Genomic DNA, 26,582 nt, shown 5'->3' with positions numbered 1-26,582 from the left:
TCCTGCGAGGTAGGATTATTTCTAGAAAGCCTGTCAGATTACTCAAATATTGTTTACTACCCTGCTCAGGTCGGCAGTTATAGCTTTAATGACATTCTTAACCCCATTTTGCTTGAAGCCATGGCTAAATTCTATCTGGATTCTTATACAGTTCCATTTGTTTCTTTTAGTTTACTCATCCAGGTCATTATTTTCTTCTGCCTAGAGGTTTGTAACTACCATTTTCCCAGGACCAGTTCAGATTCAAAGCCGGGGATTTGAGTCATGGGAGAGGCACTGATGTTAATGTCACAGGTCTGAGAGGATGAAACATGGTTTTGGCACCTTGCTCATCTGAAGCACAGAGATGGAGGAAGCAACATTCTGTCTGTGTGGGACCCCATCACCACACGTGAGACATGGTTTTAGAAGGTCCAGGTGTGGTGACAGGGCAGTGCCTTGGTCATTGTTCTGTCACCAAGAGCCCCTACTACTGTCCTCACCCCTCTGATTTGCCTAGAATCTGCTCTTCTTCAGACATAGGCCCAGTGTTAGGACACTGTGCCACTTATATCATGTGATCTATAACCACAGGAACCGAAGGATGGAGCGGCAGGTGCATCGTCCTGTCCTGGGGCTGCTTTATCAGTCATCCAGCTTGCTGTTCTCTTTTCAATGTGGACTTGGCTTCCTGTTTCTATATATCTTGCTACTTCACTAAAACCAATTAGATCTATCTAGGTGCTTCATGGTAATTTGTAAGCAATTTGAATGTTGTGATAATGTTTTCTTATTTATTTACTATGGTTCTATCAGAACTGAATCTAGGACCAGTCCCTCTGTTGTTGCTGAATAAGCATTCAGGAATAAGGATGACAGTGATCATGCTAGATCTAGCCAGTTAATCTCTGGAGAACCATAATTAGGAAGTACTTGGAAAAATGCCCACTCCAGTTGTTATTTATAAAATGTCCAGTTGGCATCTTATTTAAGTATATTCTTTGCGTTTGTTCTGTTTTAGGTTATCAGTAGGCCAAAAAAAGCATAGATTGAAAATTTGTTGTAAATTTCTCATGGGATTTCTCAAAGGTCTGTGAGCTGACATGTTAAAAAATTTAATTACCCTGTAATTTGGAGTGGTAGGGAATTATGAAGGTAGAGGTACTGGTGCCAAGAAGAAGAAAATATATAGCTATAACTACATTGATTTCTCGTGTTCCTGAAAGATGTTAAAGAGGAGCTAATCTCATGAATTCTTTGAAGACTCCATGACATGCATCATTGAGCTTCAACTTGGCTCACAAGAGTCCAGGCAGCAGATTCATGCTTTTTTGTGTTGTCATATTTCTTACTGATCAAGGTGACATTCTTGAGTGTGATACTATCAGGAAAGAGTTCTGAGTGTGGATTATGTTTGGCAAGGTTGTCCTGAGGACACTGCTGTCATTCTTTTCCTAATCAAAGATCCATTTTTTTTTTAATTCCTTGTCTCATTTATAAAAGCATTGCTGTTTGGAGAGTGGAATCAGGTGTGAACACCATTGGCTTCTGTTTCCAGTCCTGAATTTCTTGAAATAGTTCTGTAGGCCAATAGTCCTCAACCTGGGTGAGATGAACTCTAAGGAGCAAATAAGATGATGATATGTTGGGGATGTGACGCTAATAGTAGAACTTGATTTTTGTCTAATTTTTCTTATTCATTTTATTTATGCATGTGTGTATGTTTTATACTGAGCTTAATATATTAGTGCTGCAGTACATGTGTATGATTTATAGATTAACACATTTTTTAGAGGGGGGAATATTCAAAATTCTTTGCTGTTGGGGATGAATGATAAAAAAATGTAGAGACCACTCATTTAGACCTCTAGGAATGTCCTTATCTGGGAACTGTTTTAGGTATTTACATCCTTCCCAGAGTTGATGAGTGGTTCCACTAATGATTTAATAATATACAGGACATATAAGTTAGGATAGCAGGAAGGAATAGCTCATTTGTGACATTCTTAACTTTTTAAAACTCTCCAACTCCCATTTCCAAAATAGATGGAATGGAGGAAAGTCTAAATTATTCCCAGAAAGGCTATCAAATGAATATGTCAAATGAATATGCTCTGAGTTTTACCAGCCTTTCCACGAGAGTGCATAATCTATTGTGTGCATGCATGGAGCATGAAGAGCGGCAAGGCTGTGCATTCTTGCATTAAAACACCTCCTTTGAGCCTTTAAATGTTTATAAGATTTATTAGAGGGAAATCTTCACTCCTGTGGTAGGTGGATATACTAAGAATAATCATGATGTTGTTCATTGAATTACTGCTCTATTTGTGCTTTTCTCACGTTGCAGGTTGTGGGACTTGCTAGATGTCCTTAACATCCATCAGTTATTTTTGTTCTTTAACACTTTCCTGGTATATTTAACACTGTGTTTACACGGTGTTTTTAAAATTTCAGAGAGATGGCAGGCAGGGGAAAGGGAGTAAGGAGGGAAATTTGTACTGATAATAATAACTAGGAAAATTAAATTCTTATAAAGTCATACAGATCAAAAAGATGGGATCAAACTAGGTAATCTAGGTTTAATGGGTTATCTAGAATGTAGAGTAGCAAAGAATTTGGCAAGAGATCTAGACTCTCAATCCCTTGCCAACTTCTTTGTTTTTGCATTTTAACTTTTTATTATAAATTAGCCCTCACATATTAGCAGTTTATTTTTGATGTTCAGAAAAAAAGGGGATGGTACAATTGAAACTTCAGAATACATCTTAATACTCTGCTAAAAATACAAAAAATTAGTCAGGCGTGGTGGCACACGCCTGTAATCCCAGCTACTTGGGAGGCTGAGGCAGGAGAATTGCTTGAATTGGGAGGCAGAGGTTGCGGTGAGCCGAGATCCACCACTACGCTCCAGCCTGGGTGACAGAGCGAGACTCCGTATCAAAAACAAAACAAAACAAAACTTTAAAATCAGAAACCAAATGATTGGTTAATTGTGATGGAAGGGGTTTTCGATCCTTTGATCTGAAAACCTGTGGATATACCATCCTGGTTTCCTCTGTAGAGTATGAAGACTTTTTTGATGGTATGGAAGGCAAGTTAGTCATGAGTGAGATGACAGCACAGTGGTTAAGACACGGGATCATGAGTCACACTGGCTGCTTTTGAATCCTGGCTCTGCCTCAGCTAGCCTTGTAACTGTGCATACATCAAACTTCCCTGTGCCTTTGGAGTGTTCATCTGAAAATGGGGTTAATAAATAATTATACCTCTCTTCTGGGGTAATTATGAAGACTATATGGATAAATATATTTAAAGCACTTTGTATTAGTACATATTCAAATAAATGCTTGCTATTTTCATATCTTTTAAAGGTCTTCCTTTTAAAAAAAATGAACAGTTATCTAAAGTGACAAGTTTTCTTAATTGAAAAAAAGTGAAGTTAGTGAATCCCTATGTTACAGAAAATTTTGGATTTCCTGAGACTAGTTCATGGTTTTTTTTCTGTGATACTCTTTATCAGTTTTATGATGGCTTTTTCTTCTGGAAAGGTATAAGAGAAAAACTTGATTCTTTTGAGTTTTAAGGGGAGGTTTCTGTTATTCTGAAGTGTCAACTGACACGAGAAATAGGGATCCCAACTTTTTCTTTTTCTTTTTTTTTTTTTTAAAGACAGGGTCTTGTATCACCCAGCCTTGACCTCCTGGGCTCAGTTGATCCTCCCACTTCATCCTTAGTAGCTTGAGACTACAGGCATGCACCACTATGCTTGGCTAATTTTTATATTTTTAATTTTTTACATTTGATTTATGATTTATTTGTAAAGATGGGGTTTCACGATGTTGCCCAGGCTGGTCTTGAACTCCTGGGCAAAAGCTATCCACTTGCCTCAGCTTCCCAAGGTGCTGGGATTACAGGTGTGAGTCACCACACCTGACCTGGATCCCAACATTTTTTACACTCCCCAACAAGTCATTAGACTAATAACAAAACCAAAAAAACTCTATGTATAATAAATTTACAACAGGAAAAAGTTAGTGAATATTAACTGTCTCATCTCTCTTCAGTGTCATGTAAGAAATGACTGTGCGACGTGGCTCTAAAAGATGTTAATACTGGATCCTTCTCCTCAGGGTTTGTAGTCTTAAGATGTTTTTGCTACCATTTTAAGGAAATGATAGAAGTAATGTTTGGAAATGTACAGGAGAATGCTGTGTTGCCATGTTGACAGGACTCATGAGAGGGTTCCCTCAACTGTTATCACTTCTTTTAAGGCTGACTTTACTTTTCAGATCAAAGGTTCCATCATAATTAGGAGTTTCTTAGGATGTCAAAGCAAAACACAGTGGGGAATGTAAAATAAATATGATGGACTGGTGATGGTAAAAAGTTGTTACCACTTCCAACTAAGAGAAATCAGTTAATATGACAATGGCTGATGTTTGGAAACCTTTCCTCTTAAGTCAATTAATTGCATCAGCACTTACTGAAAACACGAGGAAGGATCGGTCCTGCCATAAACTCCACCAGGGAAAATCAGGTAGTCCTTTGCAGTGAGTTGGTATCAGCACAGCAGTAGGGAGGCCCATGCAAATGTCAGATTAAATATTTATTCATGATCTGTTTATGTGCTCACTTATTACTGTGTCCTAAGAAAGCCATCCAGGAAGATGAACTCTCAGAAATGAGATTAGTTACCTACTGTCTTGTGTATTTTGTATTTTCTATTAAAATGAGACCTCATCAGAGTCTTGATTATTACTGGCTCCGTAATTTTTTTATTGTATGCAAACTTGTTTGTCCCATGCAGGCCTGAGTCTCCCTGATCCTTGGTCTTCATGTTTGTTCTGGCTGTCATGGTGACTTGATGCCCAGAGAGTAGTGAATTCTAGGGGTCCTGAATGTCTCTCTAGACTAGACCTTGCCTCTTACATAAAGCGTTTGCTGAAGTACTTCCTGGGCACTTGGTCTTACACTGTAAGCTCCTCATTCTCAGCATGTTGCGGCCAGGCTGAGAGGTATTAAGTATCTAAGAAATTGAGGTTTTACATGTTGGTATGTGTAGCTATAATGTATTAACTTTTGTTTCTATTTTGTATTCTAATGTATGAACATTCCATAATTTATCCATTCTGCTGAATGTTTGTCAGACATTTTGGTTAGTGTATTGTCTGTTATCTGTAATGCTGCTAAGGCCATCCTTGTACTTGTCTCCTTAGAGAAAAGTATGCAGATATATACCAAGATGGAAATCTTTGTAAATTTAACTACTATGTCCACCATTTAACGCAAGAAATAGGCTACTACCTCTCCTTAAAAGACTTACATATATCAATTTTCAATCACGGTTCCCTCCTTCTCCACCTGCCCTGCCCAGTTATAATAATGGTTCCGGTAATCTTTGTGTTCCTTTATAGTTTTATCACAAAAGTATACCTATTTTGATTGGCATTACATTACTTGCATCTATAAATCAATTTGGAAAAAATTACTATTTTGCCTTGGTCCTTGTTCTAGCCTCTGAACCCACACCCACCTTCTGCCTTAGACTCCTGCTATATCTCTGATACATCATGTCTGCATTGTGGAGACTGTTACCTTGCCTCTGATAACTCCCACTGATGTTGCAGAAATTAACTTTCTGAAACATTTCTGTTCAAAAGTTTTCTATGACTGCCTTGCATGCATGCAGTCAAGCCTCCTAACTGTAGCTTTCAAGCCTCATTTCTAGGTGCTAAGTGTTCTGGTTATCTATTGCTATGTAACAAAGCCCCTCAAACTTAATGGCCACAGCAAGAACAGTCAGGAGTCACAATGAAGCGTTCCTCATTCACGTGTTTGGTGCTCGATGCTGGCTGTCTGCTGCAAGGCAGCGCTGTGTTCCATGGGTGAGCTTGCCATGAGAGGGAGCTGGATAGAGCTGTATTATTACCTCTTCTAATGTAGCCTTGACAATCCTGTAGTTTGAAGGACATCCGTATTGTTCTTAGTTTCTGGTAATTATGAACATAGCTCTTAAAAATAAATAATTGTCTACATTTTTATGTGAACATAAATTTTGATTTTCCTTGGGTAATTTCCTAGAAATGGGATTGCTGCATCAGATGTCAAATATCTGTTAAACCTAAATAAGATGCTGTCAAACTGTTTTCTCCATTGAGTGTATCATTTTGCATCCTCATCGGCCACATTTGAGAGTTCCAGTTGCTCTGGGTCCTTATTAGCAACTGGTATTGTCAGGTTTTTTAAAAACTTTTTTTTTCTCTTTTTTAAACCGTGCATCACTTTTTGGTTTTTCCTTAATGCATTTTTCTAATGGCTAAAAACTGTGAGCATCCATTCATGTGCTTATTTGCTGTATATATATCTTATTTAGTGAAGTGTCTGTTTAGATCTTCTGCCCGTTTAAAAAAACTGAGGTGATTGTTTTTTATTTTTGATAGTTCTTTATGCATTTTGGATGCAATTCTTTTTTCAGAAATGGGATTTGTAAATAGTTTCTGTCAGCATGTGGCTTATCTTTTTCTTCTTTTAACATCCTTTATAGAGCAGAAGTTTTTAATGTTGAATAAAGTCCAGTTTATCAATTTTTTTTATTTTCATATTGTGCTTTTCGGAGCTCTAAAAACTCTTAGACTAAGCCATACCTGACTTTGTTGCCCATTTCTTCTGCTTAGAATATGTGTCTCATCCCACTCTGAGGGCTCAGTAACATCCTCTTTCTCAACTTGGTTGTCTTGATTAGCACCCCTTTTATTTGCACACATAGTATTTTGTATTCCCCCTACCTCACTAGGGCTTGTTTCACTGTATTATGGCTGCTTTTTCCTTCCTGAGTCTCCTGCTAGACTCTGCCAGGCCATCAGTCTTACAGGGCAGGGACCATTTTCTGTGTTCATTTCTGCATCAGGCCCAGTGATTCATGCACGATGGCTGGCATTTGTTGAACATAAGAATGGATGGAATTGCTGGATATGCTCAGGTTCCCATGCCATTGTATATGCTATTCCTAATTTCTTAAAATACTCTGTCTCCCTGGCTGGTTGGTTTCCTTCTGATCTTTGAAGCCGGTGAACCATTCCCCATTTACTTCAGGCTGAATTACTTGCTGTCCTACTGTGCTCTTAGGGCTTTTTGTTTGTTTGTTTTTTAACATTTTCCCTATTCAGCACATCTCCTATTGTATTACAGATAGTTGAGTAGGAGTTTTTCTTTACCACTGGAGTGTGATAGAGGAATAAGAGCTATGCTTCTTTATCTCTTAGCTCTCAGAGCCTAATAACCCTGCCTAGTACTAAGGACTAAATAAATATCTACTGAATATAATATGTGATTGTCTCCTTCTAGTTGTTTTTTAGCATAAAAAGCCTAGGCATTAACACAATTTAGAGAAACATGGTAGGCAAACCATGCCAATATACTTAGTCTCCATCCTCCTCATGAATAATTTTTTCTAGAGCAAAATTTTGTTTATATCATCCATAGATGATTTAATTTTGTAAAACAGATTATGCATATGAATCATAGAGCAATTTTAAAACATAATAATTTTGTTAGAAGAAATTAATATCACCTTTAATGCTAACACGGTATCCTTATGATGTTTGGTTGTATTTCTTTCTTAAGAAAAGTCTATATTTGTTAGCATTTGTATCTTTTTTATATGTAGATTTTATTAATCCCAATTCTTGATTATATCACACAAATGTACACTTTAGAATGCTGTATACCTTAAAAATTTAATATTGAACAATAAGCATTTTTAGTGTTAAGTACTGTCGTATGTAGAGATGATGCTGTTTTACCCACTGCCTTCATGATTCTGTGAAATGATGTGCCCTTCAATTCCTGAAAATGACTTCATCTATGACAAAAGCCAGTTATACTTCAAATCAGATCATGTGACAGAACAGACTACACAAAAAAGTGGTTCCCAAGTGTGGTCACTCCTGGACATTAAATCCACAAAACAGATGCGATGAGACTGCTTTGCCGTAGTTCTGAATGTTGAAATATACATGAGAACTCTCAGCGTGGGCTTTGGGGACTCTGTAATAAGGTGGAATCACCGTTAGAGAAGCTACAACCTGTAATTAGGCAACAGGGAGAGATACAGGGCCTTGTTCTGAGCCCAGAGAGCATGGCAGTGGAGGGGCACGAGGCGAGTGAAGACCGTAAAATAACTATTGAAAGTGTTGTTCTCCTTTTTAATCTAAAACTTAAAAAAAAAAATTTAAACTTAGGCAAAGTTAGTAAAGAGGCTTGTCAGTAGAAAACCTGGCATGTGGAAACACATGACTGAGCCTACCTATTTCTCTGGATTTTTTTTTTTTTTCTACTACCTGTGGGCACTCATCTCATCTTTTTAAAGTATGTTGATTGAAACTGCAGACATGTGGTGCTTCAGAGCCAGGGTTCTGACTGCAATTCTGTCCCTTTGGCCTAGTTTCACTGTATTTTCTGAGCATCTGTTCCTTCATCTGTAAGATGTAAACAACAGTAACTCCTGGGGTTGTTTTGAGATTTAAACGAACTGGCCTATGTAGAGTGCCAAGCACAGTGCCGACACCCAGAGCAATGAGATAATATTGATTCTCAGACCTCTTTCCACCTTCTGCCTTTCTTTTCTATTTCAGTAAAAATTTGAGTATCTGCTACTTGTCCTGCACTGAGTATAAAACTGCTATTACCTCACTAAAGCTAAAAAACTGAAGTAGACAAAGGCTTGGTTTTCAAAGAACTTAATAATTGGGGGTGGTAAGGATGCTTAAAGCAACAAAATATAATATAAGATAGAATAAATAAATGCTAAAAAGGGAGGTGGGGTTTGACCAGGGGAGGACTTAAGGAGGTGAGGATGTGTGATAGTAGTGGCATTTAAGGACACACAAATTTTCATAACAGAGCAGTAAAAGATTATTCTGAATGTGAAATTGCACATCATATTAGATGAGTAATGAGTTGTCAGCTTTTTGTCTTGAGCATGGGATGAGTTGTGGGAGCTTAGGCTGCAAAATTGGAATGGAGGCAGAACTGACATGCAGATAGCTTCACTCTGTGGTCGAAGAGCTGATATGAAGCCTAATACAAAAATGCACCTGGGCTATCTTATGGATGTAATCACTAGTAGGAACTAAAAAAAAGACCAAATGGTTGCAAAATGCTTGCTAAGCATTGGGCATCCATCCAGTGCCACTTACTGTCAGGGTAGGCAGTATCTTGCTTGCAATATGAACTCCTCTGACTAGAGAATACTATATGAGATAATTGATGGTTAAAGAATTTATGAAGGAGGCCAGGCACTGTGGCTTACACCTGTAATCCCAGCACTTTGGGTGAGGGCCAAAGTGGGTGGATTGCTTTGAGCCCAAGAGTTTGAGACTAGCCTGAGGAACATGGGGAAACCCCATCTGTACAAAAATTAGCCAGGCGTGGGGGCACGTGCCTGTAGTCCCAGCTACTTGAGAGGCTGAGGTGGGAGAATCACCTGAGTTTGGGAAGTCAAGGCTGCAGTGAGCCATGATCCATGTCACTGCACTCCACCTTGGGTGACAAAGTGAGACCCTGTCTAAAAAAAAAAAAAAAGATTTTATGAAGGAGAGGTCTAAAGAAGTAAGACTTGTTATTGGTATGGACTTAGAGGTATGATATCTCTCAGAGCAAGGAGGTTCTTCCAGCAAATTCTGATACCAGCCTCTTTTCCTTTGGAAGTAGGAAAGAGTCCCTGGAGACAATTTACTTTAACTTTTGGGAACTTTGAAGATCAGTCTTTGAGAACTTAGTTGTTGTCTCATGGCCTACTAGATGTATCTGTAAATAATAGAAATTAACAGGTGAACTTGGATGTCATGGATTAAAAATTAAGTGTCAGTGTAGCTACTGTAGGAGCACTTTCATGTACTTTGTTTCTGTTTCCAGGGACTTAATACCTATCATTGCTGCTCTGGAATATAATCAGTGGTTCACAAAGCTGTCCTCTAAGGATCTAAAACTGGTAAGTAATCAAACATGCAGCAAATGTTGCTTGGCTTTGCTGAATTTCAAAAACCCAATATTTGTAAAAAAAAAAAAAAAAAAAAAAAAAAATTTACTGTACTGGTAAACTATATACATTTTATTTCTTGAGGAGATATTTTCCTTTAAATGATTTGCATAACGTTTAGTAAAATTTGTGATGTGAGATGCTTCCAAGTATTTCCTCATGTATTCAGCTGTTTCAGGCAATTTAAGAAGATGAACAAAAAGATACATTTAGTGTAGCCTTTAGTACAAACCATTCAGTTGACAAAAACTGTTAAAAGTTACGTTTGCACAGCTGCAAATAGCAGATTTTATATTCCTATCTTACACTCTGTGTCTACAAAGTTTCCCTTCCTAAGAATTTAGGAAAACATTAGCAGGTAGAGTTCCCCTGGTCGAGTAATGATAGTTAATGTTGATTTTCTAGATGGGTTTTGGGTAGATTTATATGAAAGCAAAATTAAATTAAAGTGAAATCTGTTTTCATAAGGTACGAATGAGAAAAATATTTGGTGTATTTTATTAGTGGAAATAAAATGCTGTCTTGGGATTGTTGCCAGTTCATATCAGTCATATGGACGGATGCTTATCCATAAATTAACTCTCTGGTGTTTGTTATGGGATAAGAAAGAATTTGTATGTTTTCCTGGAGACTCTCATGTTTAAGTCTCTAACTTTCAGAGGTCATAGGATCTGGGGGTTTAAGATTTTCATAGTGAATACATCAGACTTGTAGTAAGACATGGATCTGTAGGACATGGAGGGTTGAGACTGGCTAGTGGGCAGGCGACTTGGTTCTCTGAATTTGCTTGGGGTAGGGGTGGCCTAAAACATTGTATGTATGAAAATGGACTAAACTCATTTGGGGTCCCTTAAGAGCCAATATGGTAGAGGAAAATGCTTGGACTTGGAATGAGAAACCTGGATTTCAGATTCTGATTTTTATTATAAGGCTATGTTACCTTAGATAACTTACCTGACCTTCCAGGTCCTCAACTTCCTGCATACCTGAGTTAGTTGGAACCATTTCTTACTCATCTCTATCCAGTACTTATTAGAGTGTGTGACTCATAGTAACTATTTAATAAAAATTGGTTTAATAAGTATATGTCTAATAAGTTATCAAAGAGATTGAGAAATGAACATATATGAGAGTATGAATTATGTGAACTATATAATTCAAACAAGAGTTGTGTCTGAGCAGTGATGATGGAGTGAGGGTTGGCATGAGTTGGAGCCAGGTGAGCCCTCAGGGAGCAGACAGGTAGCCATGATGGGAGACCTAAGAATAGATGTCCCTTGTTTGCTGCTTGCTGGGATGGGACCATTTCCAGGCCTGAGCCAGCAAAGAGTACAGGTGGGAAAGGGGAGCCATTGGAGGAATGAGAAGGGGATTAGTCCAGGGGTTGTGGGATCAGAGAGAACAATGGTTTGCTACCATGTCAGTTTTTCTGGCTCATTCAGTCATTTACATAAGCTTGTGAATTTCAAAATGGGGCCTCAAGAGGGTTTCAGGAAGGTTGTGGATATCTCGCTTTTGGAGATTGTCCCAACCTGCAATTACAGGAAGGTGTCCAGGCAATTGCTGCTGCCATTCTGTCATTATTCCTCCCAGGTATCATCTCCTTTCAGCTGCCTTAGATGTTTAGGACATAAAATATGCACCTAATCATTTCACTCCTGGCAAAACAAAGCAGGTAAATGCTATTATGCTTTCTTGGGTGTCCTGGGATGGAAGGAAGTGGAGTGACAGGATGTGAGGACTGCTCATGCTGCTTTTCTATTAACTGAGATTTAAACACAAAAATACAGGTTGCATATATTTTTAATATTTGGTATTTTAAAATGAAGTGATCTTTGTGGATATTACTCTACAGGTCTTCAAAAAGAATACTAAATTCTTCATGTTTTTTACCCAAAGTTGAAATGATACTTTCTCTTTTGATGGGTACTGAAGTGGGCAGTCTCGGAGCACTGTGTAACATTGGGTTTATTCAAAGAAAAGGACAATATGAAGAAGCACGTCTTTGGATTTTTGTAAACATGAAGTGCAAGGGCAAAAATAAGTGGCTGCTTCTCAAGTTATATGAGCTCTCTGGGTTAAGATTGTTACTAGTCCCATAAAAGCCTCCTGTGCTAAGGTGCCATGAGAAAAATATGACTTTATGTTGATCTTATGAAGCAAATTAGCAATCAGTATTTCTAATTTGAGTCAAGGATTTTTTTAAAAAATGGTACTGAATATGCAATTAGGACCATGTTTTTGGCCAACATTCTTGACTCATTAAAAAAATAGTAGAATTGGGGTCTTGCTCAGCTTCTTCTGTTTTGCAGCTCAGGCAAATTGGTGAGCATCATCGCATCTTTTTTTAGTTTTTAGGGAATGACATGGTGGGACGAGATAATGTATATGGTTTCTTTCAGTTCTAAAGTTCCAGTTTTAAAAAGTTAATTTATTTTGCAATAGTTCATTTATTACTCTATAGTGATTCTAGTTTTTGTTGTTTACATTCATTTTTTAACTGAATGCAAGCTCCTGGAGAGTCACTGTATCCAGTTTTTAAAAAATTTCCTAAATTGATGCACATAGTGCTGCACATGCTGTAGACATTTGGAAAATACTACTGGAATTATCACATTATACTTAGTAGCTAGGTTTGAGTGTGTCTCCCTTTAAAAGTTTCATTTCCTTATATTCATCCCTGTAGAAAATGATGCTTTTAATGTACCTGGCACTCAATAAAAATTAGTAGAATTAATTTAGTCATGAATGATTTGTTATACATCTCCCCTACTGGCATTTTAAAGAAAAGTTGGAGACACTTTCATACATTTTCCTTAATAAATTTGTGTTATGGTATTTATACCCCAATGGGCTGTAAATCTTCAAAGCATTATGGTAAATTACTTTTCTGGGTGCACTGCAAGGTAGCCCAGAAATGGTAATGATCCCAAGAATTATTTCTGGTAATTAGGATAATATCCGCAAAAACATTATCTAAGTAATCACTTTTTATCATGACAGCACAGAATAAGACCCTTGTATGTACATTGTGAGATAAAGAATTGTATTGATAAGGGGGTCACCATTTTGAATATCATCACTGTCAGCATAATGTAAATTGCAGGCATCAGGTCAATTGGAATTAATTTTTCTCTTTCTTCCTTAATCAGTGGGACACATTGGAAACCCAGGAATAGTGTGAAAGTGGCATTATTGACAGAATGGAATCAAACAGCAAATAAGAATTATGAGAGCCTTACATGCTGTGGGACTTGGGGTGTTTCTAAGTTAGGTTTTCTTAAAAATACTTGACTAGAGAACTTGTGCCACATTCAGACTGTGTTCCAATTATGATTAATCCAGTTGGGTATTTGTTATATGATAAGTCAAAGTACTGTAATATTTTTATGTGATATTTTATGAAAAGAAAGTGCTTTGATATTGTATGCTATGGCACACAGAACATGCCTTCTTTCTCTCACTCTTTCTTTTTTAATATCATGAACTATTTAGTACACGCTAGGTTGCAAGGAGAATTTTAAAATCACTTTGTGTGTGTGTGTATGTGTGTGTGTGCACGTGTGAAACAGGGTCTCACTCTGTGGCCCAGGCTGGGATGCAGTGGTGCGATGATGGCTCACTGCAGCCTCAACATCCTGGGCTCAAGCGATCCTCCCACCTTAGTCTCCTGAGTAGCTGGGACTGCAGGCGCATGCAGTCTGGGGCGCACCCCGCTACTTTTTGTATATTTTGTAGACATGAAATTTCACCATTTCCCAAAGCTAGTCTTGAACTCTTGAGCTCAAGTAATCTGCCTTCTTCAGTTTCCCAAAGTTCTGGGATTACAGACATGAGCCAAAATGACTTTTTAATGTATAAGTAATATTAAGGTCAAGAACCACTTTAAATTAGTTTTGGAATGAGGCAGGTTATAAATATAAAAACATTAATAAATATTTTTTAAAAATATGCACAATTCTACCACCAGGGCACAACTCTTCATTTTTCATAGTCCCCTCAAAATGTTGTTATATATTACTCATTTTAATTGTTGTAATCTTGTTTAACATATAGGCATAATAGTTATACAACTATATAATGGTTGTTTTGAAAACATGTTTATTAACATGAGACTATTATTTATTAAACTTTTTCGTATTATTAGGTTGTTTCCCATTTTATCCTATTTACATTCCAGTAGGAACATCCTAATACCAGCTAGCATTCATCAAGTACTTATTTAGCCTTCCTGTTTAAGTTTATGACATCTTTAAACCTTAATTTTCTTATCTATGAAAATGGAATAATAATCTTTAATGGTTTTATAATGAAATACACATAGAGGACTTAACTCAGTGCCTGACACATGGTGAGAACTCAGCAAAGATATTTTCAACATCATTATCATCATCACTAACATTTAGTCTTCAGTTCTCCATTTTGAACGTCACCTTCTTTGGGAAGTCCTCTTGGTTTTGTGAACCTGGATTAGGTGCACTTATATGTATGCATAGCACTACCAAAATGGTCTTTTTATTATTTTATCATAATAGTATATTTTTATCTTATTTCATTCAGGTTGCTATAACAAAATACCATACATTAGGTAGCTTATAAACAACAGGTTTATTTCCCAGTTCTGGAGGCAGAGAAGTCCAAGATCAAGGCTCCAGTAGACTTGGTGTCTAGTGAGAGCACACTTTGTTGTTCACAGGTGGTGCCTTTTAGCTGTGTCTTTACTAGGTGGAAGGGGCAGGACAGCTCTCTGGGGCCTCTTCTGTGAAAGCACTAATTCCTTCATGAAGGCCCCACCACCATGACCTAGTCAGTTCCCAAAGGCACCTAATTGCTAACGCTATCACAGTGGGGATTAGGTTTTTAACTATGAATTTTGGGAGGGGGGACACAAACTCTGACCATAGTGTTCTTCTTGTCTGTTTACCCTGCTGGATGGCACACTCTTAAAGGCAGGGACTTTCTCCTTTATAACATTGTGTTTCCAGGATCTTCATCACGATGGTGCATAGTAGAAGATGCTCATTCAAGGTTTGTTGAATGAGTGATGTTTTACTTAATTAAAACTTTGCATTGCATAGATATATAACAATAAAGTTTTTCTTCTTTAGAGTTATGGAGTAGTCAAAGAATGTTTTCTGTTACAGTCCACTGATGTCTGTGAACAGATCTTGAGGGTGGTGAGTAGGTCCAATCGACTGGAAGAATTGGTGTTGGAAAATGCTGGACTTAGAATGTGAGTATTTTCCTGAATCTATAAATATGTTGTTTTAAAACTCTGTGCCATTTGCTCTTCTAATTAATTCATAGGTTTTGTTTTTTGTTTTTTGTTTTTAATTGGGCTGATCACATATACAGCAATGTTTTTCCTTCTGGAAAAAAAAATCCGTATAATTCCCATCATCATGAAGCCTAATAATTTGGTAACATCTCTTGATATTGTGTCACTTGATATTTTTGCGAGTACATAGTATGTTTTTAAGAGCATGGATCCTTGAGCCAGATTTCTCATGGCCTTGCAGAAGTTGCTTAAGCTTTCTGTGCCTCATTCTCTTCACTCTTAAAATGGGGATAATAATAATGCCTATTTTATACAATTAAAATTGCAAGGGTAAATGAATTAATATATTTAAAGTATTTGGCAAAGTGCCTTTTACTCTGTAGATGGTATATGTAGGTTTTATTATCATTACTGGTGGTCATAGTGATAACGTATTTCATATGACTTTACTGCTTTGCTTTGATCAGTTTTAGTCATTTTTTTCTTTCTCAGGTTAATGCTTGCATAGTCTTTATCTAGTGGTTTAGTAGTCACTACCTAAGCCTACTGTTAAGAGCATAAGAGTTAGAATCTAGTAGAATAAAGATTTCACTGCTGCTAAGTGAGGACGGTTGACAGTTTCATAATCATAGCACTTAGTACATTATTTCAAGTTAAACCTAACTAAAACAATGGTTTTAATTTTTGCCAAAATGTAGCGCTAGCAATTGTAACCTTTAAACTTAATAATTAGTGTAATCAGTTTTGCATTCACAGTTGCATGAAATGAGAAATAAGATATGGTAAATACTATAATTTTCATGAAAAGCAGGTTCGATCCAGGATTTTTTTTTTTTTTTTAATTATGGAGGGGCCAGAAAGTACTATTAATAGCATACAACAGAGTGCCTTTAAAGGGGCAATTATGTATTTTCTTTTCGCTTTTGGCCAATCAGAATGAACCATTTTCTGGCTGTGGCTTTACAAATTCTCTAATGAGGTATTAATGGGTATTAAGAAATATATGCTATATAGACTAATATTGTAAGGGAAGTTTCTCTATTTAGATTTCACTCTGTTCTAAGCTTTAAATGTTCCATTCGAATGGTTTTACATTTGGTTTTACATTTTACATTTTGTTGCTTAATCTTATTGTTTTGTTTACATGCAGAGATTTTGCACAAAAACTGGCCAGTGCTCTAGCGCATAATCCCAACTCAGGACTCCACACAATTAACCTTGCTGGCAACCCACTGGAGGATAGAGGTACTGCGGGGTTCTCATTATCATTGATGCCAGAATTGTAAGAGGATTAGAGAATTTTAATTTAGCCATGCCTGAAGAGCTGTATCAAGCTAAGTTGTAATTATAAGTGCTGTTGATTGTCCTGTTGGCTTCCAGTTCTTTCCACCCTTTCATATAAATACTTATGTTAAAATTGTATGATCTGCTTAGCTTTTTTTGAAGTGAAACAAAAGGAAAGGAAGATATTATTTTTAATGTATTTTATTAGTTATATAGTCCTGCATAACAAATTACCACATGCTTGGCAGCTTAAAATGATACCAATTTATTATCTCATAGTGTCTTGGCTCAGGAGTCTGGGTACGGGTTAGCTGGGTTCTGTGCTCTGGGTCTCTCAAGACAAAGCAAGTTGTCAGCAGGGGTTGTGCTCTCATCTGTGACCTGGAGTCCTCCTTAAGTTCACTGGTTGTTGGTGGAATTAATTTCCTTGGAGCTGTAGGCTTGAGGTCCCCAGTTTCTTGCTAGCTGCCAGTGGGCACCACTCGCAGCTCCTAGAGGCCGTGCTCCTAGAAGGGTTCTTGTCATGTGACCCCCTTATCTCACAACATAGCAGTTTGCTTTGTGTGTGAGGCTAGCTGGAGCACATCTCTCTGATGCTTTAGTTTCTTTTAAACAGTTCACCTAACTGGATCAGACCCACCTATGACAATTTCCGTTTTTCATGAACTCAAAGTCAAGTGATTAGTAACCTAATCGTGGTAGGGATGTCTCATTACTGTTGACCCTTGAACAACTCAAGAGTGAGAATCACTGACCATAAGCCATCAAAAATCCACATGTAACTTTTGACTCCCTCAAAACTTAACTGCTAATAGCACTGTTGACTGGAAGCCTTGCCAATAAAAAGTTGACTAACGTGTAATTTGTGTGTTATATGTATTGTATAGTATTCTTTAAGCTAAATAAAATAAAATTTTATTAATAAAATCATAAGAAAGAGAAAATATATTTCCTGTTTGTTAAGCGGAAGTAGATAATCATAAAGGTCTTTATCTTGGTCATCTTCACATTGACTAGGCTGAGGAGGAGGAGGAAGAAAAGGAGGCCTTAATCTTGCTGTGTCCGCAGTGGCAGAGGTGGAGAAAAATCCACACAGAAGTGGACCAGTGCAGTTCAAACCCATGTTGTTCAAGAGTCAACAGTATATTTACTGCTCCCCACCCCCATATTCAAGGAAATTTGCACAGGGCGTATACACCAGGGGGTGAGAATCTTGGGGACTATCTTAGATTTCTCTTTACCACTATTATATTTTAATATTTAACAAGATTTGAGTGTGAGAATAGGGAAAGGATGAAGGACTAGAGTTCACGAAGAGTCAGAATGTTTTATTAAAAGTGGATGTGTAGAGAGAGGAGTCAGTAGGTTTAGAAAGGGAAACTCGAGAATTTGAATTCTTAGTGGAACACTGATGGACAAGGTTTAAGAAGGAATTGGTTTATCTCTAGTGGGACTATTTTGTTTTCATTTTCTGTTGCAGATGTTTTCCAGGTTGTTGAATATGGCCTTTCACCTTTCAATGTTATATTTGAAGAGTATTAATTATTAAACTGAGCTGAAGATACTGATATAGATGTTCAGTTTTTCTTTTTGTCCTTAATATGGTCATTGTTTGGTGCTGACAAAGATACCTAGGTTGTATTCAAGCAAACGTCTCCAGGGTAACTTGTCATCATCTAAAGTAGTGAATCTACAGGAAGGTCGAGACTGAATTAGAAAGCTAGATCACGCAAAAAGTACCCTCATAGAATAAGCCAAAGCTGAAATTAATGGATGCGTAGTACTGGAATAGGAGTTTCTCTAGGGTATACTCAATTCTTAGGAAAAACAAATGTTTCTCTATTAGATACTACAGAGAGGTGAATGTGACAAAGTAGAAATCATGGTGATCACCGTTTTATAGACAGAAGGGCTATTTTTGGTTTTGTTTTTAAGATGGGAGGGACTCAGTCATATTTATCAACATACAGGAAAAAATCTGTAGAGGGAGGTAGTTGTTTGAGGAAGGTTCTTAAGCAAATGAAATCCAGAGTTCAGATGGATCAGGATGGGGACACTTCTCAGTGTTTAGAGAAATGCAAATTAAAACCACAGTGAGGTACCATTTCAAAAGCAGTAGTGTGGCAATAATCAAAATAAGTCTTCGAAAGGATGTGAAGAGATGGAAACTCCTACATTGCTGGTGGGAGTGTAAAATGGTGCAGCCACATGCAAAACATGCTAGACAGTTTCTTAAAAAGTTAAACTCAAACCTGCCATATAACCCAGCAATTCTACTCCTAGGTGTATCACCCAAGTCAAAGGAGACTTATGTCCACACAGAGACTTGTGAATGAATGTTTATAGCAGTATTAGTTATAATAGCCAAAAAGTAGAAACATCCCAGATGTTCATCACTGGAGAGTGGTTACATAAGATATGGTGTATATAATATGTGCATTGGAATACTACTCAAAAGAGAATGGAATTCTGACACATGCCACATCATGGATGAACCTCAAAAACACTGTTAAGTGAAAGAAGCCAGACCTAAAATACCACACATTGTTTGGGGAGATGGAAGAGGAAGAATGAATTTGAGGCCCTTTGTTTTCTCTCCCGTTGTCCACTTCATGTTCTCTGAGGTGCAGCCACATTGGACAACTTGTCACCGCAGGTGCAGTTTCCTTTGTCTTGCCCTCACTTTGGAGCTCCCATGTAAAATTCCGTAATAGCACTTACTTCACTCTGCTCACATGAGAACTAGAGGTGGACATTTCTTTCCCCATGCTTCAGCACCTTGCTTCCTCTCATCCCCACTTTCTGGGTTTTCTGTCTCCCCTTCCTTGTTTCCTAAGATGCAAAGCATCTAGTGTAAGACTTGGTCCACAATCAACAGATATTTTCTTTAAATTGAATTTGATTTATTTGATTGTATTCAATCTTAATTCTCTTGTATAGGTTTTTTTATTTGCACTTGAAAATTATGGTGAAGTTTGAGAGATTTCTTTTGTATAGAGTCAGACCATGTGTTCAAAGATGATGTTTGCCTACTTTTTCCCTCTGCTTTCCTATTTCTGAGACCTGTGTCTTTTTATCTAGCTGCAGCCCATTCACCAGTGCTGTCATCATGGATCATTCCAAGGATAGCCTTGAATATTCCTGCCAAGTCTGTAGTGTGGTTTCTGCTCATATACCTTCAAATTTTAACATCCTAAAAATATTTTCGCAGACCAAGACTTTTCTCATTTCTGCCCCTTCTAAATTCATTCATTGCTGTATTTGCCAGTGCTCACAGACAACTGCCAACATTCGTATCTCCCATCTTTCTTTACTCTTCAGGATGAGCCTCCTGAACACAAATTCTTTATTCTTTTCATTCAGGCTAACTACCTGAAGGATTGGTAACTTTTCTGCTCATGGATGGAAATTCCACAAGAAATCTACATGAGTGTAAAATATTTACTGAAATTTCAATCTAGAGAAAACTTTTAGTAATTTTTGTTCCCAAGGTTTTCAGTGATGGTATTTTGTGTTTGAAAGTAATAAAAAGGGTGAAGGAGGAGTCTGTAATTAAGTTATACAGAATATAAAAAAGACTAAGCCAGGACTATTATTTGTAAGGAAGCTCAAAGAAGTACAAGGGGCTGGGTACGGTGGCTCATGCTTGTAATCCCAGCACTTTGGGAGGCTGAGGCGAGGGGATCATGAGGTCAGGAGATTGAGTCCATCCTGGTCAACGTGGTGAAACCCCATCTCTACTAAAAATACAAAAATTGGCTGGGTGTGGTGGTATATGCCTGTAATCCCAGCTACCCGAGAGACTGGGGCAGGAGAATCGCTTGAATCAGGGAGTCGGAGGTTGCAGTAAGCTGAGATTGTGCCACTGCACTCCAGCCTGGCGACAGAGAGAGATTCTGTCTCAAAAAAAAAAAAAAAAAAAAAAAAAAGAGATAAGGTCTTAACAGTTAAGTGGCCAAGAATTCTGAGGAATTTACACAGCAAATGGAATGTGGTTTTGTACCTAAACCTTCCACTCAGGAACTTATTTGGAAACTCTTCAAGAGTTGTATGATATGAATGTTGATGCAGCAAAACTGTTATTTTCACATCTATGTATAGAGGACCAGGCCTGTAGTCTTCTGATTGCTGAGGGGGTTGTGGTAAAGGAGGTTCGAGTATGACTTAGTAAGCAGAGGTATAATGTGTATGAGTAATCCTTCAAATGCTAGTTGCCCTACTGTTCTCTTTCTGCAAGAGCCACACAAGATGGTGAACAGACCACACACATACACAGGCTATTCTTATCCTTGTTGCCAGGCCATGCCTGTTCACCAGCTTGCTCTTGGTCTTCATCTAACACAGTGTTTTTTCAGACTGTGGGTCAAGACCCATTAGCTGGCCGTGAAATCAATTTAATAGTTCATGACAAGCATTTTTTTTTTTTTTAAAAGCAGTAGAATAGAACAGAAATGTCAGAGTGCGTTGTTTAGGGGAAACTTTGGTTTTAGTTTTCTAATACTAATATATGTACATTTATGCTTCTCTAAGCATTACAAATTCTGTGTTCTGTTTTTCCTAGTTATCTGTCCCAATTACCTTAGTTCTTATGATTTTAGCCTTTTCAGAAATGTCTGTCCTCACTTCTTCTCCTCACTTTTTTTTTTTTTTTTTTTTTTTTTTGGTGAGACAAGGTCTCACTCTGTTGCCCAGACTGGAGTATAATGGTGCAATAATGGCTCACTGCAACCTCGATTTCCTGGGCTCAGGCCATCCTCCCCACTCAGCCTCCCAAGTAGCTGGGATTGCAGGTGTGCACTGCCACACCTGGCTAATTTTTAAATGTTTTTTGTAGTGATGTGGTCTCACTATGTTGCCCAGGCTCCTCCACTCACTTTATTCCAAATTCGATTATTTCATTTAGACACCATTTAGAATCCTAGCTCTAGTGTTTTTTGTTGACCTGAAGTATGCTCATATTTTTTCCCAGCTATTTGGTGGTGGCTCTGATTTGATCTTCTAAATAAGACAAGAGACATAGATTCTAGGGTTCCTGCTTATTTTTCTTGGTGTTTTAGATCTTTCATGTCTCAGTGTATATCAGTGAGTCCCAGAGTCGAAACACATGGGTTTAATTCCGAGCTTCACAGCTTTCTAGCTAAGTGTTCTTGGACAAGTTACCTACCTTCTCTATACCTCAGCTTCCTTATATTAAAAATATAAATAATAGTACCTACCAAATAAGAATGTTCTAAGGATTAAATGAGATAATTGATATTTTCATGGTTAAACAGGTAAAGCAATATTTTTAAAATGGCATAGATTGGCTGGGCACGGTGGCTCACGCCTGTAATCCTAGCACTCTGGGAGGCCGAGGTTGGTGGATCACGAGGTCAGGAGATCGAGACCATCCTGGCTAACATGGTGAAACCCCTTCTCTACTAAATATACAAAAAATTAGCTGGGCGTGGTGGCACGTACCTGTAGTCTCAGCTACTCGGGAGGCTGAGGCAGGAGAATCCCTTGAACCCTGGAGGAGGAGGTTGCAGTGAGCCGAGATCACACCTCTGCACTCCAGCCTGGGCGACAGAGTGAGCCTCCATCTTGGGGGAAAAAAAAGAAGAAGGCATAGATTTAGATTTTAGGGCATTTAAAAGTTAGAAGTGTTGACTCAATTTTTTCCAGTATCCCTATATTCTTATATTCTTGGTTCCAAGTCTTTTCCTCTCAGCCTTATGTTTGAAATGGAAATACTTCATTGTATCTTGCTTTTTCACTTACTTTTCTTAGCGTTTCTGAACTCTCCAGGAAAGCTATAGAAATGGGTGGAACTGTAAAAATTTTTACTCACCTATGCTCTGACATCTACAACGTTCTAATCTGTATGCTTTCTAACAGAGAAGAGGCCTTTTGTTTCTCCCAGAAGCCACTACCAAGATCAAGAGACAGAATGTTCCCAGTATTCTCCAGACTTACCTTGTGGTTTGCCCCAGTGATTACCAGCCCTGTCCTCTACCACTTGGAAAAGATAACTACTATTCTGACTTCTCTCATGATGGATGAGCTTTGCCTGTTCTTTGCCTATGTACTCCTTTGTGTTTGGCTTCTTTTGCTTCTCTTTATGGAGAGATTTTTTAATAATAGATTTGTTTCCTTGAATAGATAGCGAACTATTGAGATTATTTACTTCTTCTTACATTAGTTTTGGTCTATCATGTTTTTCATAAGGGATTTGTTCCTTTCTATTAAAATGATAGTTTTTTGACTTACAGATTTGTTTATACCCTCAAGTTATAATTCAGTGCCTGTAAGATCTTTACATTCTTTTTTGATTTGATTTTGATAATTTGATCTCTTTCTCATTTATTTATTTTACCAGTCTTGCTGGAGTTTATTAATTTTGTTAGTATTTTTAAAGAACCAACTTTGTTAAATTTACTTATTTTTATGGATGCTATCTATTTAATTGGATTCTTCCCTTTTTCTTATTTTTTTCCTTCCTTCTGTTTACAGAGGTGTGTGAGGATTAATTTGCTATTTTTTGAGATGGATAATTAGATAATTACTTTCCAGTTTTTCATCTTTCTTAAAATATGTATTTAGGTCTATTGATTTATCTTTAGGCATGGCTCTAGTTAGATCCCAAAAATTTTAATACCATAGTTTTTAGATTTAATTCAAAAGATCTTTAAAATTCCCATTGTGATTTTTGGCTCTTTTGTTATTTAGAAATATATTGCTTATGTTATAATTATTTGGGGATTTTCTAATTATCTTATTGTTATAATTCGTATTTTAACTGCAGTAGTGGTAACAGAGAGTGTACAAATATTCTGTGTATGAATTCACAGTACTAAGGAACATTCTATTATTTGTTGAGACTTGCTAAATTTATGGCTCGGTATCTGATTCCTTTTGGAAAATATTCAGTGTGGACTTTGAAGACATGTATTCTGTAGTTACTGGGTACAGCATTTTAAATATATCAATTATATCTTTTTTCAATATGCTTTTGATGTTCTCTATATCTTTACTGACTTTTTCTGTTCATTTATTAGCTACTAATAGAAGTGTGTTGGAAAACTTCTATTATTATATATATGTGTGTGTTTATGTAATAATGTATGTATTTTCCTTTTGTTACTGTCAGATTTACTTTATATATTTTCAGATGATGTTAATGAGAGCATAGATTTAGAGTAATTGTATCTTCTTAATTAATGAAATATTCCATTTATCTTTAGTAATGCTTCTTAAAATTTAAATTGTCTCATTGCAGCTACATCAGATTTCTTTTGGTTAGTGTTTGTAGCATATCTTTTTTCATGCTTTTACGTTCACTTCTGAATACATATATTTCTAGGTGTATCTCTTGAAAACGTTTGATATTTTTATTCAAGTAAATCATCTTTGATTTGTAATTTGAATCTTTATATTTACATAATATTTTTAAATAATACAAATGTAAATTAAATATATTTAATAAATTTATGTTTAATGTAATCATTCAGATATTTGGGTGAAAAGTTGTATTTCTATTTGTTTCCTTTCCTTTTTTTTTTTTTTTTGAGACAGAGTCTTGCTCTGTCACCCAGGCTGGAGTGCAGTGGCACGATCTTGGCTCACTGCAAACCTCCACCGCCTGGGTTCACGCCATTCTCCTGCCTCAGCCTCCCGAGTAGCTGGGACTACCTGCGCCCACCACCACGCCCAACTAATTTTTTGTATTTTTAGTAGAGACAAGGTTTCACCGTGTTAGCCAGGATGGTCTCGATCTTCTGACCTTGTGAGCCGCATGCCTCGGCCTCCCAAAGTGCTGGTCCATTTTTTTATTTGTCCCCTTTTTTCCTCACTTTTTTGCCTTTTAGATTAATCAAGTTTTAACAGTTATTCTGTCTTTCCCCTTTCCTCCATCAACTTGTTAGTCACTTATTATTATTATTTTTTACAAGAGTGTATCAGCTAAATATCAAGGCTGCCCTCTTGTAATTTACAAAATGGATTAGCATATTCAAGTCTCTAGAAATAATCAGATAAAAACCTGTTTAACGTGATTTAATCCAGTGATTTTCAAACTTCTTTGACTGTGGAAACACAGTGGGGAAATAGAGGCTCCCAGAACACCCACTATTCTAGGGGAAACGCCCATGTAGAGGCTTACTCTAGCTGCATGACCTCCATGTTGTTTCTTAGAAGTTGTGATAAGATTTATAGATAATTTAGGGTTCTATAGTAGGACAGCAACCAGCACAGTAATTTCTTCTTGCTGCCTGAAGCTTGAGAATTAGCCTAAGGGAGCAGGAATTAACATTGTTTTAGGAGCCTTCTGAAGAACATGCCCCTGGGGAAATGATGGCTCATCTACAGCAGGAGGTCAGTTGAAGGACCTGTATGAAGGGCATACATTTGTGTATTACTTATTTCCTCCCAGAAAACAGTTTATGCTCATTGCAGTCCTTGGATGGGTGAGCTGGTGTTCTCAATCTCCCACTCTGGTTATTAAATTTAGAAGATACCCGATTTTAAATACTGTAAATTCCTGGTGAGTTATCCAAAGTTACAAAATCTACTTTTAAGAAGTTAAAACATGCTCCGAAGCTCTGAATGAGGTTGTTAGCTGTAAGCCAATTAAGTATAGGAATCCATCTGCCGTTATCAGAATAGTTAATGTTACTCCATTCTTCTTGACAATAATTAAATAGCATATATCTGCTCATCTAGAAGAGCAATCAACCCGTTAAGACAGAGGTTAAAAAGAAAAGGAGTTAACATCCTTTCCAAGAGGATTTGCATTTTAACTAGAACTATGAGAAAAAGAGTGACACTTGGCCCCAAGAAAAGTATCTCCAATGGAAAAGTTTCAGATGTTGTATGCCGAATAAGACATCTTCCCCTTCTCTTACCCTGTAGGTAGGACAGAAAGAAAAGGGGGCTTGATGGTAAATGGTTAGAAAACAAAGTCTGATATTAGAAAGAAAAATATGATCACTTCATTCAGAATCAAAATTAATTTTCATTCATTGTAGAAAATGCAATTCCGAGAACTTGAAAATTCTAATCGCTTTTTTCCTTTCTCAGGTGTGTCTTCTTTAAGTATTCAATTTGCCAAACTCCCGAAGGGATTAAAGCATTTAAATTTATCTAAAACCTCACTATCACCTAAAGGTACAGTATTTCTTATTTACCTAACAATGTGTCTGAAATAGTTCTGCTGCGCCTGCTACCTTAGTTAGAATTATTTGTAAATGTACTTACATTTAAAAATATATCTATTATATTACTCTGGCAGTTTGAAGATAAAGACATTATGTAATTCAGTGTTTGATGCTCTGAAGTGAAATGCTGTCAGTGTAGAGAATAATTTTGATATGTACATGCAGTCTTTAACTTTTAAAACTTTGAGTCAGGGAACACTCTCCTGTCCGCCTCTATCCTCCTGCCTCACATTCCTAGATGCACCTGGTTGTGTTTATCTTGGTTCAACAAGTTGGCCTTTCTAACTGTCAGACAGACTGTCTGCTTTACAGAAAACTGTTGGGCCTAACTGCTGTAGCTCCCCTCTTTGTAGTTCTGTCTTTAGAGATTTCCTTATCTTCTCTCCAGGTGAGTTCATAAGTTCACTCACCTTCATTTTTTCCATCAAATCCTGTCAATTCTGTTATTATTTTGCCACAGCAGCACCACAATAATAATATTAGAAATTATCCTGCATTCATTGTGCCTTTGTATATCTTCACATTTTGCCCTGGATGCCTGAAAAAAATTTTTTTAATCTCCAAATATTCTCAGAGAGGTTCAGTTTGTTTTATAAAACTGTTTATCCGTGATAAACTCTGCTGAGATGTGTTCCCTGTTCCCAAGGCCACACAGAATCAATGACTGTTCCCTTTGTATTCAAGATCACATATGTAACATTATTGTATAAATATTGTGTCTTTCCTGCTACACTGGGGCTCTCCTTGTGGCCTGTGCTTCTCTCATCTTTTTATCTGCAGCACCTGGCACTGTGCCTGGACTACTGTT

At 37.2% G+C, this 26,582-nt stretch overlaps 1 protein-coding gene across 9 annotated transcripts in view; it reads left to right on the top strand.

Annotated features, from left to right (window-relative positions):
* The window catches only part of CARMIL1 (capping protein regulator and myosin 1 linker 1), a 344,161-nt gene that overhangs the window by 176,829 nt on the left and 140,750 nt on the right, over positions 1–26,582 (top strand). For all 9 annotated transcript variants that reach the window (XM_078000908.1, XM_078000907.1, XM_078000905.1 and 6 more), the window contains 4 exons: positions 9,895–9,970; positions 15,163–15,251; positions 16,447–16,541; positions 25,638–25,724. In XM_078000908.1, the coding sequence (XP_077857034.1) occupies positions 9,895–9,970; positions 15,163–15,251; positions 16,447–16,541; positions 25,638–25,724 (347 nt within the window). The remainder of the gene's footprint in view (positions 1–9,894; positions 9,971–15,162; positions 15,252–16,446; positions 16,542–25,637; positions 25,725–26,582) is intronic.

This window comes from Macaca mulatta, chromosome 4 (genome assembly GCF_049350105.2).
Source record: "Macaca mulatta isolate MMU2019108-1 chromosome 4, T2T-MMU8v2.0, whole genome shotgun sequence".
In the NCBI taxonomy this organism is placed as follows: domain Eukaryota; kingdom Metazoa; phylum Chordata; class Mammalia; order Primates; family Cercopithecidae; genus Macaca; species Macaca mulatta.
The sequence above is the reverse complement of the archived record's forward strand: the minus strand, read 5'-3'. Positions and strand labels throughout refer to the sequence as shown.